This window comes from Canis lupus, chromosome X, assembly GCF_048164855.1.
Source record: "Canis lupus baileyi chromosome X, mCanLup2.hap1, whole genome shotgun sequence".
Classification (NCBI taxonomy): Eukaryota; Metazoa; Chordata; class Mammalia; order Carnivora; family Canidae; genus Canis; species Canis lupus.
In genome coordinates this window covers 1,859,032-1,876,804 of record NC_132876.1, presented here as the reverse complement: position 1 = coordinate 1,876,804, position 17,773 = coordinate 1,859,032, and the positions used below count along the sequence as shown (strand labels likewise).

The 17,773-nt window shown below is 58.4% G+C and overlaps 2 protein-coding genes across 3 annotated transcripts in view; one reads left to right on the top strand and one right to left on the bottom strand.

The window, feature by feature from the left end:
* Positions 1-3,548: 3,548 nt before the first annotated feature.
* On the top strand, positions 3,549-17,642 carry LOC140627874 (long-wave-sensitive opsin 1). Its single transcript, XM_072816426.1, has 6 exons — positions 3,549-3,804; positions 7,599-7,895; positions 10,628-10,796; positions 12,029-12,194; positions 13,431-13,670; positions 16,310-17,642. Exons 1-6 carry the CDS (start codon positions 3,549-3,551, stop codon positions 16,418-16,420), a joined length of 1,239 nt encoding a protein of 412 aa, XP_072672527.1. The 3' UTR covers positions 16,421-17,642.
* The window catches only part of TEX28 (testis expressed 28), a 42,688-nt gene continuing 41,626 nt past the window's right edge, over positions 16,712-17,773 (bottom strand). For both annotated transcript variants that reach the window (XM_072817651.1, XM_072817649.1), the window contains exon 5: positions 16,712-17,264. In XM_072817651.1, the coding sequence (XP_072673752.1) occupies positions 16,908-17,264 (357 nt within the window). In that variant the 3' untranslated portion in view covers positions 16,712-16,907. The remainder of the gene's footprint in view (positions 17,265-17,773) is intronic.

The window sequence follows — 17,773 nt, the reverse complement described above, 5'->3', positions numbered from 1 at the left end:
CGGTGCCTGACTCGCTCAAGGTCACGGAGGGCGGGCGGGGGCCGCGGCAGATGGGGCGGGATTAGGGGCCTGAGCCGCAGGGCGCCGAGATTGCAGCTGGAGGGCCCGGAGCAGCTGGGGCGTCGGTCAGCGGGGGGTGAAGGAAATCTGATTGTTCCCGGGCTCAGCTGAGCCGCTCAGGACGCCGTGGGACGGTCACGGGAACCGGGAAGCCGCGCAGCCCCTGCCTTCGCTCTCCATCCACCCGCGCCTTTGTGGATCTCTGAGGAACTGGCCGACCGCGGGAGCACTTTGCCGACCAGAAAGCAAAAAGGGGAAGGAGTCACATGTGGCCACCTGAAAATTAAAATAGATGCATGTCGATCTGTCCCCAAAGTCAAAAGCAGCGGGTGATCCTTGCAAACATTATGCCAAGTGGGAAAAGCCAGACACTAAAGGACAGATGCGTGGAGTCCGCGTCTAGGAGGTGCCCGGAGCAGTTGGATTCGGAGGGACGGGAAGTGGGACGGTCGGCGTGCTGCGGGGGGGCGGGGGGTGTACGTGTCTCATGGGACAGGGTTTCAGTGGGGACGCCCGAAAGGTGCCGGGGGCGGCTACACCGCAGTGTGGACACGCCGGATGGCTCAGAATGGTGCAGATGGTGCATTTGCTGGGGGTGGGGGGGTCATCACACTCACACACAAGTCAGACACCAAGGATCTGACAGTCCCGTGCCTGTACCTTTAGCGGCCACTAGCTGTCACCGCCAAAGCCGCGGGCCCGCGGCCAGAGCCCCGCGCCCAGCCCAGGCTCCTCCCCAGCACCGCTCCCTCAACACCCAGGAGCCGGGATTAGAGGCCAGGCCAGCAGGTGGCCCCAGCTGGCAGCGAGGGTGTGGTGGCAGCGACACGGCGCCAGGCGGGCACATGCGCCCCGTGGGGGCTGCGGGCAAGTGAACTGAAAGCCGGTCAGCTGTCACGGGTCTCCCCCCCCCCGTTTCTCCTGCTTCTTTTCACCCACATTTTGGCCCGACCCGTGCTTCCTCATCTCCGTCTCCGGCCCCCCCCTTTCATCCACCCTTTGCCGGAGCGGGGGACCCAGCGCAGGCCCCGGGGAGCACACGTGGGCGCCCAGGTGCTGGGTGACTTTCCAGGCCGGTAATCTGCTTTAGGCTAAAATGAGCCTTGATCTTCTGTTAGCCCTAATCATCAATTAGCACCCCAGGCTGCAGAGTGGGTGACAGCCCAGGCGTCACTGCCACCCCCCCTTCCCCCGGGTCTTTGGGCAGACCCGAGGTTGGGCTCCGTCGTTAGTGTCACGCTGCACAGAGGCAGGCTGCGCAGGCTCGGCCAGACCCCCGAGGACACGGCACTGCGGCTCCCCAACGACAGGGTGGCCCTGGGTGGCCATGGCAGCCCCGTGCGGTGGGGGCAGGCAGCATTGGTCACCCCCGTGCAGAAACAGGGAGAGCTCGGCCTGAGAAGGGGGGCGCCCCACGCAAGGCCGCCCCACCGGTCCAGGAAGAGGCGATCCCGTGTGCGGCGCTCAGAGGGGCCAGGTTGGGCAGGTGACCTCAGTCGAGGCCCGCTTTTAGCTCTGACACGCTCGGATGCGCTGATTCCTTGACCCTGGTGGGGACAGACAGATAAAGCTCCCTGGGACCCAGGAGGAGGGAAGTCACGACAACTCTGTCACATCGGGCTGCGTTGTCAGCCTGCTGAGCTCCTGCTCTGGGCCCCTGCTTTCCCTTCCCCTGGGCAGCCCCCCAGAAGCGGGACTGCTGGGCCCTAGGCCCAGGCCTTGTTTCATTTTTTTGAGGAATTGCCATACCCTTCTCCACAGTGGCTGCACCGTCATAATCTCATTTTAGAGTATTTTCATCCCTCCCCCAAAAGAACCCTGTTCCCCGGAGCAGTCACTCCCCATTGCCCCTCGGCCCCCTGGCGACCCCTCTCCGTGGACGCGCCCATCCCGGACATCTACCAACGGCGTCATACAGCGTGTGGCCGTCTGCACCCGCTCCCCTCGCCCAGCATCACGCTCCCCGGGGTCGCTCACGCTATGGCAGGTGTCACTGCTTCTCCCCTTGCCATGGCTCATTGCATTCACCCGTCCATTCACTTTTCGACCGTTTCGGCGTTTGGCCCCTTGTGAATGGTGCTGCTCTCAGTGTCCCCATACAAGTTGTGGACGTGTGTCTCCAGTTCTCCTGAGGACACAACTAGGAGTGTAAGTACCAGGTGCACCGCCTCTTGCAGTTAGGCAGAACTCAGCTCCCCACGTACCCCTGGGCAACGAGCCCGGCTTCCCAGGCGGCCAGGGGGCCCCGGCGACACTGTGGTCAGGACTCCTCCACCGAGTCCACGCGACAGGCACCGACCATTGTCACTGAGGGGGCCGCACTGGGGTGCCACAGAGCTCCAGCCCTTGGCTCGGCAGCCAAGGCTCTCCCTCCACCAGCAGGAGCGGCCGTATCACCAGGAGCATTAGCCTGGGTGCCGCACAGTCGAGGCACGGAGCGTGGGGAGGTGACGTCATGTGTCCATGTCTTGGCTTTCCTGCGCTTCAGGCCACCCCGAAGGAGGGGTCGAAGGCAGCTGAATTTCAGGACTGTGCAGAGGAGGTGGCAGGAACCGTGGGAGAGGGGCGCCCCCCCTGTAGGCGGAGGCAGGGGGCGCAGAATTAGACAGTCGGCGCGTCATGGGGGCCGGCAGCCAGACGGCAGCGGGCGAAGAGGCGGAGGAGGCGGCCCATCTGGAACAGTCTCTTGAGAGATTTGCTTTTGAAGGCAAGCGCAGAAGGAAGTGTGGTCAGGAGCCGTCCAGGGAAAGGTCACGAACTCGGGGGACGGAGACTGGCGTGGGGGGTGGGAGGGCCTGCCGGAAGGCCCCCGAGGACTGCTGGGAGCACCCTGCTGACCAGGGCCTCATGGGGAGCACGGGGGGAGCAGGGAGCAGAAAGCTCGATGCACGGTGGAGTCTCCCCCCACCCCAGGCCTCTTCCCCCCACCCTTCCTCGGGGAGGAGCCCCCCTCCCCCCCGCCCCGCCAGCACAACGTGCAGCCCTCTGCGTCCACAGAGGCGGCCTGACCCGCAGGGAGGCTCCGCGCCCAAGGCCTCAGCACTGCAAAGTCCCCCGGCCCCCCCCAACCTCGCGGGGCTCTGGGGGGACACGCGTGGGAAAGGCAGACCCACGCTTTGGGCTGCCTCCCTAAGCCACACCCCACGCTGGAAGTCCTGGCCCTTGGGTCCAGCTGAGCCAGGAGCGCGCACTGGACGGCAGGGAGGAGAGGGCACGTGAACACGCGTGAGGGCCCACGGCAGCCGCCTTGGCGAGCTGGGGGCTCCGAGTTGGGTTCCCAGAAAATCCTCCTGAGCCGCCCTCCCGGAGGCAAGGGGTGGGGAGGAGGAGGTCTAAGTCCCAGGCCCAATTAAGAGATCAGGTGGGGCAGGGTTTGGGAGCTTCTAAGGTGAGGAAGCCCGGGTTGATCCCGCGGGCTGGTATAAAGCGCCAGGCCCCCCAAGCAGCACCAGGGCCGCCAGGCATCGGGGACAGGCCTTGCTGGAGCCATGACCCAGCGGTGGGGCCCCCAGAGGCTTGCGGGCGGGCAGCCGCAGGCCGGCCTGGAGGAGAGCACCCAGGCGAGCATCTTCACCTACACCAACAGCAACGCCACTAGAGGTGAGCGAGCGGGCGCCGTCACGGCTGGGTCACCCCGGCTGGAGCAGCGCCCCCGGGACACCAGGCCCGAGCGGCCACGCGGGGGCTGCGGTCCCCCGCGCCCCCCGGAGACTGCTCTTCTGCACGTGGGCGTCAGCCGGGATGGTCTTCTCCCTTAGCCTTTATGACGACACGCGGTGGGGGGCGGCTTTCTGAATATGAGAGGCCACCGCGATGCGCACGTGCAGTTCCAAGCCACGTAGGTCCCCAGACCCTTTGAGAAGCCCCGTCCCGGGGGTGCTCACCCGCTGTCTCTGCTAGCGAGTTCTTACACCCCCTTGTGGTGTGCCCAGCTGGCTGCGGTGCCCTGAGCTTCCCGGGGAAGAAGCCGGGTCTAACTCAGTTTTGCATGTGCCAAAGCCCAAACGACGCAAACGGCAGCCGCGGGAGGCTGGGCAGGTGGCCCGGAGGAGCGTGAGTGACTTCTCCAACCTTAGGGTCAGAAGAGACGGTGGTGGCCATCCTGTCCAACTGTGCGCCCGGGGCCTGCAGCCTTGGGCTGTGCGTTCTTGGGGAGGAGGCTCACTCGGCTCCCAGGGCAGCTGCGCCTCTGCTGGGGCGGCCTGAGCTAGGCCCTGCAAACAACTGAGGATACTGGTGACCCCCAGGCCCCGGACCTGCGTCCCCAGTCCCTCCTCCAGACCAAAAACCATCTGTTCCTTCAAGAATGTCTCATGTAAAAAAAAAAAAAAAAAAAATGAATGTCTCATGTGCCGTGGCTTCCAGAAGCCACACCAGCTCCTTGACAGCCAGGGTTCCCAGGCCAAGCTAATTGAGAACGCTGAGGTTTGCTCTGACCTGATTGCTCGTGGCCCAGAATGTCCTCAATGGAGACGCAACGGTGCTCTCCCTAGGGCCTCGCTGATGCCTGAGACTCCTTCTTGTACTTTTTTTTTTTTTAATTCCAGTATCTACCGAAGTGGAGGGAGGCATATAATGAACCCCTGGGTTTCCGTCACCCATCTTATCTGCCTCCACTAAGCCCTCCTGATTTCTGGAAGCAGATCTAAGACCTCACACCATGTCCTCTATAAATCTTCAGGATGTACCTCTAAGGGGAAAGGACTCTTCAAAACCCAACCAGAGTGCCGTTGGCACATCCGCGAACTAGCATTGCCTCCATACCATGGAACCTCCTAGTCAGTATTGAAGAAAAGGTCATACATTTTTTTTCACTTTGCTTGAATCAGGGCCCCAATAAGGTCCACACGTTCAGGTTTATCGTTCTCTTTTCACCCTCTTTGACTGTAGAGGTTCCCCCTCTACCTCCTTGTAATTTATCTGTTGAAGCAAATGAGTCCTTTGTCCCTTGCCTCCTCCACTTCTCCGACGATTTGCCCGCATACGATTTGCCCGCATGTGGCTTCCCATGCCCCTCCCACCTCGTTTGTCATTATGTTTGTGCAAATTGGTAGTTGATCTGAAGATCTGCCTGGAGGTCAGCTGGATCTGCTGGGGGTTTCGGCAAGACCTCTCCATCAGGAGGGGGTCCCTTTTTCTGGGGTGTTGGCAGCTGCTGAAGCTCGAGGCCCAGACCCATTCATGAAACCCCTGGGGGTTGCAAAATGGTGGCATTCTGGCTCCCACGCCCCATCTTCATCTATTAGCTGGAGTACTTCAATAGAGAGAAACCTGCCCTTGTCCACTCTCGGGGTCCCCCAGGGAACAGTGGGTATGGGAAAGGCAGGACAAATGCCTCTTCGTTCCTTTTATTGCTCCCATTCCAAAGTAATGACTTGGTTTCCCAGTGGAGCCAACTGGGTTTGACCTCTGTGTCTCCCTTTCCCCCACCAGGAATCCTGTTCTCAAGGGCTTTGGGTAGACGAATTAGAATATCATTTAATCACTCATTTGCTTTATCTCCCACACACGATGGTCTCAGAAGAGGGACACCAACACTACCATCAACAACACGATTAGCCAAAGTTTAACATTTGGACACGTCTTTTTATCTTTAGGGTCTACGCCGCTAGGTCCGAGTAGTCAAGCTAGCGTCTTTTCAAGTCCCTTAGAGCAGTCCCTCTCTGTGCGATCATGCCTCTGAGTGTATATGCATTTTGTTTTGTTTGTTATAGTTTTGATTTTCTGGGGTTGCTTTATAAAATTTAACGTTGTTTTTGAATAATGTAATAAAACATTGACAAGGATTCCAAATTAAAACCTAGAGAACACGGTATGTTCAAAGAAATCTTGCCTCCTTGCCAGCCCGCACACCCAATCCCCTCCCCATTCCCCCCACCCAATGTCTTTAGAACATCTTCGCCTGGGAGTGGACCGTGATACCCATTTCTGTAGGACATCAGTCCTGGAGATTTCAGGAGGGGGAGGCAGGCAGGGACACCTGCTCTGCTTGCACCGCTAGAGGACCCTCCTCTGTGACCTCCCGCGTTCAGAACACTCCTGTCCCCTCCCCCGCCGCGCACTGCCCCATCCCTCTTGTCCAGGCCCTGCCCACTTTGGGCCCAAGGGCTGTCTGGAAACGATGCTCTGGCTGCGTCATGTTGAAATCACCCCAAAGCTGGAGTGTTCCAAACACCTCCCAGGTCCAGCTGCTGTTCTCAAACTAGCCCGCTGGAGTTCCCGGGGAAGATCTGTGGGCAATCTGGAGCGGGGGTGGGGGGGTCCTCTGTTCTCCGGTCTGTCAGCAGCCCTATTGTTTCCCTCTGCTTCCTTCTGCATAGAAACTGGTGCCACACAGGCCTTCGAGGTCTGCTCCCAGGGAGCCCGGGCCACCTAGCGTGGCTGCAGGTATTGCGGAGGGGTTTCCAGGAGCTCCCCGTGAAAGGGGCAAGATGCTCACCCACGGGGGGCTGGGGGGTCCAGTTGTGCTGGGGGTGGGGGTCGAGATCTACCCTACGCCTCCTAGCCAGGGAGCCCAAGGAAGCCCTACTTTTGCAAATCCAGTTGGAGTTGGGTTTCTGTAACCCCCAACTGCAGCGACCTGGCTCCTCCCGGTGACTCAGAGGGGACGGTCCTCTCCTTTGCAGTGGCTCCTGGCAATCCGTGAGGCTTCTGGGCTTGTGGAGGCATTGCCCAGATCTCCACCTTCAGCCCCCGTGGCCTTCCCCCTGTGTGGCTGTCGCTGTGTCCCGCTGTCCCCTTCTGATACGGACACGGTCCCATTGGATTAGGGCCCCCCCGACGACCTCAGAACACCTTGATCGCCGCTGGGCAGACCCTGTCTCCAAATAAGGCTGCATTCACGTGAACCGGGGGGCAGGACCCCAACATCTCTTTCTGGGAGGGACACAGTTCAGCCCGTAACTCATTCATTCATTCATTCATTCATTCTCTGAGCACTGATTGTGTGCTGGACCTGCCATGTGAGATGGTGGCCGGATGTGCGCACAGATAACTCCGACACAGGGCAGAAGGTCGGAGGGGGGCACTGAGACGGTCGTCCCGAGGGCCTCCTTGACCCTCAGCTGAGGAATCCGGAAAGGCTTCCAGAAGATGAGGGCATCCGAGCTGGGCTTTACGGTATAGAAGAGAAGACCCAGGCGCAGAGGACAGTGTGAGCCAAGATCCAACAGAGAAAGACATGGAGTGCTCTCGGGAAGCGGCGCAGTGGGTGCTGGGGTTCGAGGGAGGGGAAGTCAAGGCCCCCCAGGGGGCTGGCCACGTACTGGGGGCGGCCATTCGGATGGGGGACCGGTTCTTGGCCTAGATGATGAGGGGATCGACTTTGCTAAGTCCAGGTGTCCAGCAGGCCATGGCCTGTGGCCTGAGAGACCGACGGGGGAAGGCTGTTGGCAAAGCTACGGGGAAAGAGCTGGTTGCCAAGGCAACTGTAGGCAGGAGGCCGGCATGGGGGGCTCCGACGAGGTGGGGAGGGCTGGGCACAGCCGTGCAGTCGGGTAATGCTCCCCCCACCCCGCTCCCTACCTTCTGCCTTGCAGACCCCTTCGAAGGTCCCAATTACCACATCGCTCCCAGGTGGGTGTATCACCTCACCAGCGCCTGGATGATCTTTGTGGTCATCGCTTCCGTTTTCACGAACGGGCTGGTGCTAGTAGCCACCATGAGGTTCAAGAAGTTGCGTCACCCCCTGAACTGGATCCTGGTGAACTTGGCAATCGCCGACCTCGCAGAGACCATCATTGCCAGCACCATCAGCGTTGTGAACCAGATCTATGGCTACTTTGTGCTGGGCCACCCTCTGTGTGTCGTGGAGGGCTACACTGTCTCCTTGTGCGGTAAGCAGCCAGGGGCCCGGGCTCGGGGAAGCCCCAGCCGGCTGTGTGCAAAGGATGCACTCACACAGCACCCCCCAAGTGCGCCCGTGGGACGCATGTGAAGGGAGACAGGCCTGCAGGGGAAACAGGGCCGTGGTCATCATGGGGCGGGGGGGGGGGTGTAGTGCAACAAGGAGGCATCCCGAGTGTCTCCCCTGAGACAGGCCAGTTCGGGAGACAGACAGAGCACCAGATAAGCCCAGGGCCACGTGGGAGGGAAGTGCTCTGGTCACCCCGAGCAGAACTTCCACCCAAAGCAGAGATGTGGGCCCTTTCGGCTCATCCGTGTCGGCCCTTTCCAGGGAAAGAGGAGCTTCCCAATAGACGTTTTGGGATATTGAAACTAGATCCCGGATCCCTTTCCACATCCCCTCGACCAACATCTCTGCGGGCCTTGGCTCTGGTCAGGTCAACACTGGCAGAGAAGAACCCACGTGCTGGGCACCAGGGCCCCGAGGTAGTCCCAAGTCCTGGCAAGGGGGCTCCCTACCCCAGATGGTGACCACAGGGCGCTGTCAGCTCTCTCAGAGGACCGCGTCCTGGAGGAGACCACGGAGGATCTGAATCCTGAGTCGGCAAGATGAGAAGGGAGCTGGGGCGAGGCAGTCAGGGAGGGCCGGGTGCCATCAGCAGTTGACAGAAATGAGGCTCACTGAGTGAGGGAGTGAAGGCCACAGCAGCAGGGGTGGCGAGGAGGCTGGGGCAGGAGCTGGCTCTGCCCCACGTGGGGCTCCAGGGGTGGGGGGATTGCCACGAGGCCGGGTTCCTTTCTCTGGGACCCACAAGGAAGAGGGGGACCGGCAGGCCCGATGACGCTCAGATCCCCTCCGCGAGCTCTTGCCCCAGGCCCCCGTGAAACAACAGACGGCTCGGGGTTGCAGCTGAGTGTCCATCCAAGAAGACAGGGAGCCTAAGGGCCGCGCGCTCAGCACACACAGCCTGTCCCCAGGCTCCCCGCCGTCACACCAGCGGGCGCTCGCAGCTGCTCTTCTAGGTGAAGTTTCCCGGGACCATCTGGTCACCATTCCTGGGTCCCTCGCTCCCACATCTAACTTGTTTGTCTAACTGCCACCTAAACGGATTTCCAAGTCACATGGTGAGGAGGTGGACATTAGGAAGAGAAAACAAGACACGAGGATGGCGAGGGCCTGGGGAACGGAGAGGGCCCAGATTTGAGTTCCTAGAGCTGTGAGTGCTGCTGACTGACTGCACCACGCTGCTCCGCCGTTTTCCCATCTGGAAAATGGGGGCAGGACTTGGGGGCAAGATTTAAATGACCGTATTGGCACGTCCCATGACCCCATGAGGTAGGTGCCGACATGAAACCCACAGTACAGGGGCGGACCACTGTCCCCCCATATCTAACTGCCTTTACGGATGATGGCCTAGCACTCCCCCAAAGGTACAGGATGAGAGTGGCCAGGCAAGGTTGGGCACAGACCCTCTATGCCCCAAGTCCAAATGCTCTGTGTACCTTCCTCTCTGCTCAGACCTGTCTCTGGTTCTGTCGGCATGCCCCACTCGCCTCTGCATCCGCTTGAGGTCTGTTTTCGAGTCACGCAGGTGCCAAGGAGCCAGGCCCTGCGTGCAGCATGGGTGCCACGGAGGCCCTCGGCCCTGCGGGGGAGCCCGTGGACCCCTCCTCAGGAGAATGTTTACCAACGGGCACAATAAGATCCATCGGATCACAAAGGAATCCAACCATATTGAAATACACGAATCAAAGTGTTGAATATCAGTGGCATTGTCCTTCATTAAAATTATTAGCAAATGCATTGTTTGGCAGGATTAACGATTCCATTCTTTCTTTTTTTAAAATTTTATGCCAAGAATTTTTTTATTTTTTATTATTATTTTTAAAGATTTTTTTTTTATTCATTCATGAGAGACACAGAGAGAGAGAGGCAGAGGCCCAGGAAGAGGGAGAAGCAGGCTCCACGCAGGGAGCCCGACGCGGGACTCGATCCCAGGTCCCCAGGGTCACGCCCCGGGCTGACGGCGGCTCTAAACCGCTGCGCCCCCCGGGCTGCCCGATGCCGTTCTTTATTAAAGTATCAGATAACTCGATCTGGCCGGAAAGCCACTGAACTTTCAAAGTGGTAATGAAGCGAGTGATGCTGGCAAAGATGTAGAGTGACCAGGGCCCGGGCACCGCTCACGCCGTCCCGCTCGGAATGGAGCGGAATCCCGAGTGTCCCTTGTCCCGTCTCCGTCCATGGAGCCCTGAATTCCGCCCACAGACCTGCGGCATCTAAGCGGGACAGGAAGACACCGTCTCCACCCGCCAGATGGTGGGCAGCGGTGGGAAATCGGGAAGCCTAAGCACACGCGCATACTGGCGGAGGGGCACGGGGCACGGGGCACATCGTGCTTCCTCGCCCTTGGCTGGGACCGCCGCAGCCTCAACGTGGTCGTGCGGGTGTGCGCGTGGCCATCGGGAGTCGCATCGGCATCCGAGGGAAGGCCGCTGGCCAACAAAAGAGAGAGAGAGACAGGCCCGGGAGGAAAGAACGGGGAAGACGGTGTTAGGGGACTTGACCGAGAGACCCACCGCCCCCTGGACCCGAATACACTTTGTGGGCGTTGCGGGGAGGTGGGGAGAAACCTCTTGACCCTGAAAACAGTTGGCTGATCTGGATGGAATGAGTGACACCGGAGGCTCCAGGCCCTCATCTGCCCTCTGTCCCCTGCAGGGATCACGGGGCTCTGGTCCCTGGCCATCATTTCCTGGGAGAGGTGGCTGGTAGTCTGCAAGCCCTTTGGCAACGTGAGATTTGACGCCAAGCTAGCCATCGCGGGCATTGCCTTCTCCTGGATCTGGGCTGCGGTGTGGACGGCCCCGCCGATCTTTGGCTGGAGCAGGTGAGGATGCCACTACGCCAGGAAGACAGCTCACTTAGGACAGAGGGTGAAGGACGGCAGGGAGGGACAGGCTCCTGATTCCTTTTGTGACCTTGGGACAAATTGCCGTTTCCGGGCCTCTGTGCCCCCATGCGTAAAATGAGGATAGATCCGACTGTTCCTGTGATCCCCCGGGGGTGCAGTGTCTATGAATGTAGAAGTCTGCCTGGCTGCAACATGGACATGGGCCCTGTGGTCGCTGGGCCTCTGGAAAGGTCTGTTTCTCCCAAGCATGAACTGCTCACGGGAGCACACAGGGAAAGGTGACAAGCTCAAGCCATGGGAGCAGCTGTAAGTGCACGCGGGGCCCTCTAAGCTACTCTGCCCCAAGCTTCTTTCTTGCACATTCTGAGGAGCCTCCCGTTCAGAGGCGGCTTGGGTTGTAGGTACACCTGGGCCTATAGGGCATTTGTGTCTTGGCCAGGCCGCTCATTTGGGGCTTCAGATGTTATGTGTATTTTACCACAATTAAAAAAAAAAAAAGGCCCTATGAGACCTAAAAATGGACAAAGATTTGCCAAAATCCTACCCAAGGGTTTCCTTTGAGGCCGATGAAAGTATTCTGGAACTAGATAGAGGTGGTGGTTGCACAGCATCGTGAGTACTAAATGCCACTGAATTGTTCACTTCAAAAATGGTTAATTCGTGTAATGTGAATTTCACCCCAATTTTAAAGACCAAACAATCCTGGGGCGCCTGGGTGGCTCAGTCACTTGAGTAGCTGACTCTTGATTTTGGTTCGGGTCATGGTTTGGGGGTCCTGGGATCTAGCCCCGCATCGGGCTCCATGCTCAGTGAGGAGTGTGCTTAAGGATTTCTCTCCCTGTCCCTCTGCCCTTCCACCCCCCCATAAAATAAATGGATAAAGGGCAGCCCGGGGGGCTCAGCGGTTTAGCACCCGCCTTCGGCCCAGGGCATGATCCTGGAGACCCCGGATCGAGTCCCACGTCAGGTTCCCGGCATGGAGCCTGCTTCTCCCTCTGCCTGGGTCTCTGCCCCTCTCTCTGTGTCTCTCATGAATAAATAAAATCTTTTTTAAAAATTAAAAATAAAAATAAAATAAATTGATAAAGCTTTAGAAACAAACCAACAAAAACCAACAATCCTCCAACCCAAGTCAGCAGCATGCCCAGACTGGGGGGTCCCAGGTTGCCCTGCCTACATCAGGACAGGCTGTCAGCCCTTCTCTCCAGGTACTGGCCCCATGGCCTGAAGACTTCGTGTGGCCCGGACGTGTTCAGTGGCAGCTCGTACCCTGGGGTGCAGTCCTACATGATCGTCCTCATGACCACGTGCTGCATCATCCCACTCAGCGTCATCATACTGTGCTACCTCCAAGTGTGGCTGGCCATCCGAGCGGTAAGCCCCCGAGCCCTCTTGGCTTCACCCCCCGCTGGTAGGATCACGAGGACTGGGGATGTCTAGGCTGGGACGAGGGGTCACCCAGTCCTCTCTCCTGCCCTCAAACCTGACTTGAATCCTACAATTCCTTCGGGGCTACAACTGCAGCCCTGGCTCCCTTGTCCTTGCCCCTATGCAACTGGAAAGGACTGTCGTGTCCCCCCCCCCCCCAATTCCTGGGCCCAACAAGGGAGCAAGAGCTGCGTTTCTTCCCTGACCCAGGACACTTGTCCCCTGGGCGGCGAGCCCCCCTCTCCCCGGGAGTGCAGTGCAGCCGGCCAGATCTGCAAGCGAAACCTGCATATCAAAAGGTGTTCTTGAAAGGCTGCTACCCGAGGGACCCTGTCCCCTTCACGAGGCTGTCCGCTGTCGGGCCAGGCCAGGGAGTGGCTTCCCACGTGCCATCTGCCCCCGAGCACGCTGTCCACTCTCCTCCCTGGGAAGCTGGTCCCGTCCGCAGCCCCCCTTGCCCCCCTGTGTAGGCAATCAGAGCGAGGCGCAGAGGAAGCACACCATGCAGAAGCTGCCCCCTTGTCAGCCGCCCCACCTACAGTCAGTTCGGCCTGGATGCACCAACTGCCCCATGAGGTCCTGCTTGGCACAGGCAGTAGAAGGCCTTTGGGGTGGTCAGACCGGCACGTGCTCTAAGCCCTTTCTAGAGTGACGGCCGCAAACTCCCTGCCTTCCCGCTGTGATTTGCCTTCCACCCCTCCTCCTCCTCCAACCCTGAGGTTCATGCTGCAGAATATAAAGGCAATGTCTGGCCTCTGTGTCTTCTCCGGCTCAGCCCCTCAGACCTGCGCACGGGAGGGGACACTCTGATAAGGGACCAAGTGAGGCTAAGAGTGGCGTCCTCAGCTCCTTCCCGAACTCCTTACAGGAGCCAAGCTAAGCTAAGAGCTTCTCCGGGGCCAGCTGTATGCTGCCGCAAAGCCTCCTCGGGCTCCCTCAAGGCCAGCCTGGTCCAGCCTAAGCCAGGCTGTGGATTCACTGGGGGCGGGGGGGAGCTGGCTGCTGCCAGGCCCCGGGTGAGCCCGTCTCCTTCTCTCCAGGACTCCCCATCCCGGGGCCACCTGTCTCTTGCTGACTCCCTGACTCACTGCCCAAGCAATAGCAACACAGAGCCCCTGGGATACAGAGGCAGGAGGGACGCTCCCACTCACGTCCCTGGGCATGAATCTCTGTCTCCCCCAGGTGGCAAAGCAGCAGAAAGAATCTGAGTCCACCCAGAAGGCCGAGAAGGAGGTGACCCGCATGGTGGTAGTCATGGTCCTCGCTTACTGTCTCTGCTGGGGGCCCTACACCTTCTTTGCGTGCTTCGCCGCTGCCCACCCTGGCTACGCCTTCCACCCTCTGGTGGCCGCCCTGCCAGCCTACTTTGCCAAAAGTGCCACTATCTACAACCCCATTATCTATGTCTTCATGAACCGGCAGGTAAGTCACGTCGTTTGCAAAACAAACTCGAAATAGACCCCAGAAGAGCCCAGTGATGGCTCCCCCTGGAATCATGTCCAGGAGAACCCGCTGATGACCTCCAGGACAACCACCAGAGAAGGCGCAGCACGTGAAGGCGCAGCTAGCCTCCCTCTGGATCCTTTCAGAGTCTTGGCCTGAGGGTGGGCAGCTCCACTCCTCCCTTCTGTTGGCCCCAGGGCCATCTCGGAGCTCACACACCAAGGAATGCCTGAACGTGTCTACATCTACCCTAGCTGTGCCCTCCCAATCTTCATCTTTCCGTCTTCAAACCCTTTAAGAGGCCCTTCTTGACTGCACTGACATGCGGCTTTTGTGACTTCACGGGTTAGTTTAGGGGGAACGTGCTATGGTCCCGCCCAAGGTCTTGCCACATGGTAGCCACCATGGGCTGGCATTTCGAACCCTAGCAGCAAACTGACCTCTAGGCAGGTGACAGGTGACCACTGAGGCTCATCATCTTCCAAGTGTAATTGGCCCTGTTCTTCCTTGAACCCATCAAATCTACTTCATTAAGGTGCACCTGTGATGTGTGACCTCATGGTGACCAGAAAGGTCCATGGGCCAGAAATAGCACCCCTGCAGTGGCCTCGCATTGCCCCCCCACCAAGACCCAGTCCCCATGTCTTCCAACTAGCTCTCCCCTGCTCCTGCATTTCACGGTGGCCCCCGTGGCCCCACCGGCTCCGACCTGGGCCTGGCTCCCTGCGGAGCTCCTTAAGCACACACTCTTCTTTTTCTTTTTTTTTTCTTTTTTTTCTTTTTAAGCACACACTCTCCTGATGGCGTTCAAGTACTAAGGGGGACCAGTACTGCACTTGACTCCCCAGGACTCCCTCGATGGAGCGTAGTTCTCTCCCCGACTCCTGTTTCCTGGCTTTCACGTGGGTCTCTTGTTAGGTCTGGCTTTTGTCTGTGGAGCCCTAGGCTATCCTGCCTCGTGCTGTGTTTACTTGAGTCTTTCCATCCTCCCCTTACAGAGCTCCCCCCCCCACCCCGCAGACAAGACAGCTGTACTTCTGGACCCCTCCAGGCTTTCAAACTTTGCTTTTACCCTTTCCACGTCGTCATCCCTTCCTGCTGCCTTCTGAGAGTGTTTTCTGTAACGGAGCTCCGCGAGGACAGAGAATGTTACTCTTTTTTGTCCACTGCTGATCCCCCTGGGGCACAGCCTGGCGCAGAGTGGGTGCTCAGTAGGCAGATGCCAAATGCATTCCTCAGCTAAGTCAATTCTCCTCTTCGGCCCCTTTCTTGTGTAATTCATTTCAATAATTACGTGTTTTATTTGTGAGGGTTTGGATGTTGGAGGGAGCTGGAGGTAGTCAAGGATAGGCCTGGAATGTATAGGAGATGCCTCTGGTCTGCATTCACACAGTGCTTCGCTCAGTGATGATATGAGACATAATTTGGGAAATGAATACATTCCAGATCTCTTTAGGGGCCAAGCAGCAAAGAGTGGGCCCTCTTGGTGGCGAAAGATTCTCTTGGCTAAAGACACCAGGTAGTGGCTAGACTGTCATCTACTTAGTCCTTGTGTGGCCTCAAAATTGATGGAATAGAAACAAGTTGACAGGGATGCCTGGGCGACTCAGTGATTGAGCGTCTGCCTTCGGCCCGGGGTGTGATCCTGGGGTCCTGGGATCAAGTCCCGCATCGGGCTTCCCGCAGGGAGCCTGCTTCTCCCTCTGCCTGTGTCTCTGCCTCTCTCTCTGCATCTGTCATGAATAAATAAATAAGATCTTTTAAAAAAAAAAAGAAAAGAAACAAGATGACAATCACATTCCTTTTCACTAAAATGCCTCTGAGTCTCTTCCCAGACATTCTGGAGATCGTTACCCTGTGCACGGGCCCCTTAGCTGGCATCATCTTTGGTTCCTGTATGAGTTTCCTGAGGCTATCATAACAAAGGACCACAAACTGGGGGGACTTAAAACAACAGAAATCTATTCTCTCCCAGTTCTGGAGGCCAGAAGCCCAAGGTCAAGGTGTGGGCGAGGCTGGTTCCTTCTAAGGGCTCTGCGGGTGAATCTGTTCCCTGCCTCTCTCCTGGCTTCTGGTGGTGGCCAGTAATCCTTGGTATTCCTTGGCTTGCAGACCAGTCAATCTCATCTCCGCCTTCACCTCCACATGACCTTTTCTCCGAGTCTGTGTCCAAATTCCCTTCTTCCAATGACGCCAGTCATTGGATGAGGGCCCACTCTACTCTAGCATGACCTCATGGTAATGTACATCTTAGTCACATCTACAAGGACTCTACTTCCAAATAAGGTCACATTCACAGGCTCTAGGGGTTAGGACTCAAACATAGCTTTGGCGGAGCGGTGGGGGGGGTGTCACAATCTGACCCACTATGGTCACCATCAGATTCTAAATTAGATGACTTTGACGAATGAATAGTCAGGAGTAGACCATCCCCACGTGCAAGTAATAACCTCAAGCTTCCTCTATTCTCCGCATGAGAATCTGAATGGTAGCAGGGAAGGTGTTAAGTGATCGAGGTGACCCTCAATGAATACCTGCCTAGAATTCCCCCAGAATGACCTTTAGCAGAGTACGTCGGCCCTTTCTGCTGTGTTGAATAACACTTTCTGTCCTGCCAGTTTCGAAACTGCATCTTGCAGCTTTTTGGGAAGAAGGTGGACGATAGCTCTGAACTCTCCAGCGCCTCCAGAACAGAGGCCTCATCTGTGTCTTCAGTGTCACCTGCATGAGTCTCTCCAGCCACGACAATAAAAAATTCTGCTTCCTACCAGAAAACATTACCCCTGTCCCCCACACCAGCACTTTGGCCACCTCCCTCCACTGCCCCTTCTTCTCCATCCCTGGGAAAGAAATGTAGTTTCTCTTTGCCAAAAACAACGAAGTCACAGAGGCTACCGCTGCAGCCTGGGGACACCTGAGCCTCTGAGGGTCTGGTCACTGGGTCACGAGAGAGCATGAGGGGGACAGAGAGGTCACGAGAGGCCCTGAGGGACTAGAACTGCAAAGCCAAACTTTCCAGATCAGCTTCAGACAGTTTAATATTTTTTCCAAGCCTTGTGTCCACAGATGGTACAGAAGGACCCTGAGGAGGGGAAGTGCGAGGCGGGCTGGTAGTGATGGAATCGGGAAGGGAGAGCTGAGCAGCGGCTATCCAGGTGGGGCTGGCTGGACGCCCCAACACGCAGGGGGCAGCGTGAGCTAGCAAGCCCAGGCCCTCTAAGTCCCATCTGATAGAGGCTTGGAATCCTTGGGGTACAGTCTCCATCTGGAGGGGACCCAGGCCTGCCAGTCGGTGGTAGGGAAGGCATGCCGTTTCTGCCAGGCCAGGGCCGCGAGGCCGATCAGCAGGAGTGTGGTGCACGTGCGCAGGCGGGAATTGAGCAGTGGCAAGGGGCAGGAGCACACAGTGGAGATGAAGACGAGGAGGATGGTAGCCAGTGTGAGGAGCAGGCTCATGAGCCGGAACATAAACTCCTGGGGACGGATCCGGAACCTGTGCGTCACCTCCAGTTGTGTCACTTGTTGCAGAGTTTCAAGCTTAGCTATACGGTTCTTGAAAGTCTCCATGACCTCCTGCAGGTGACAAGAACACACACCCTCATGAGAGGTCACGGGAAGTGCAGTCACTTGCCTGAGCTCCTCGGAGGTGCGCAGCAAATGTTGGTGAGCTGGGGATTTAGGAGGGGAGTCAACAACCTGGAGCTCGTCCGTGCTAAGTGCCCTGTCCTGTCCCAGGAACGGCGAGGTCTCATCTGTCTTGGCTGCACCCCCTCATGCAGTGTGGCCTCAGACTGAGGGCCTGGCCGGGCGAGAGCTGCCCGAGGACAAGAGTAGGGTCTCGGGGTGTGGAAGCGAATGAGCCTAACCCTCACAGGCGAGGGCAGCCCTCAGACGGCGCCGAGGCACCCCCGAGTATGAGAACTGCAGAGCCCCAGCTCCCGGGGCAGCCCAGCGGGATGTGGGCAGGGTGGGGGCCGGGGGGGCCGCAGGAGCACAGACGCGAGACGCCGCCGGCGCTGAAGCAAGTATGTGGGTTGGGAGTGAACCTCAGCAGGGGCTGCCTAAGGACCCGTCTGTCCCCT

Bases quoted from the DNA above. Each gene is read 5' to 3' on its own strand.
- LOC140627874 (XM_072816426.1), top strand. From the start codon at position 3,549: ATGACCCAGCGGTGGGGCCCCCAGAGGCTTGCGGGCGGGCAGCCGCAG. The intron at 7,896-10,627 runs GTAAGCAGCCAG...TGTCCCCTGCAG, and splicing joins CTACACTGTCTCCTTGTGCG to GGATCACGGGGCTCTGGTCC. The intron at 12,195-13,430 runs GTAAGCCCCCGA...TGTCTCCCCCAG, and splicing joins TGTGGCTGGCCATCCGAGCG to GTGGCAAAGCAGCAGAAAGA.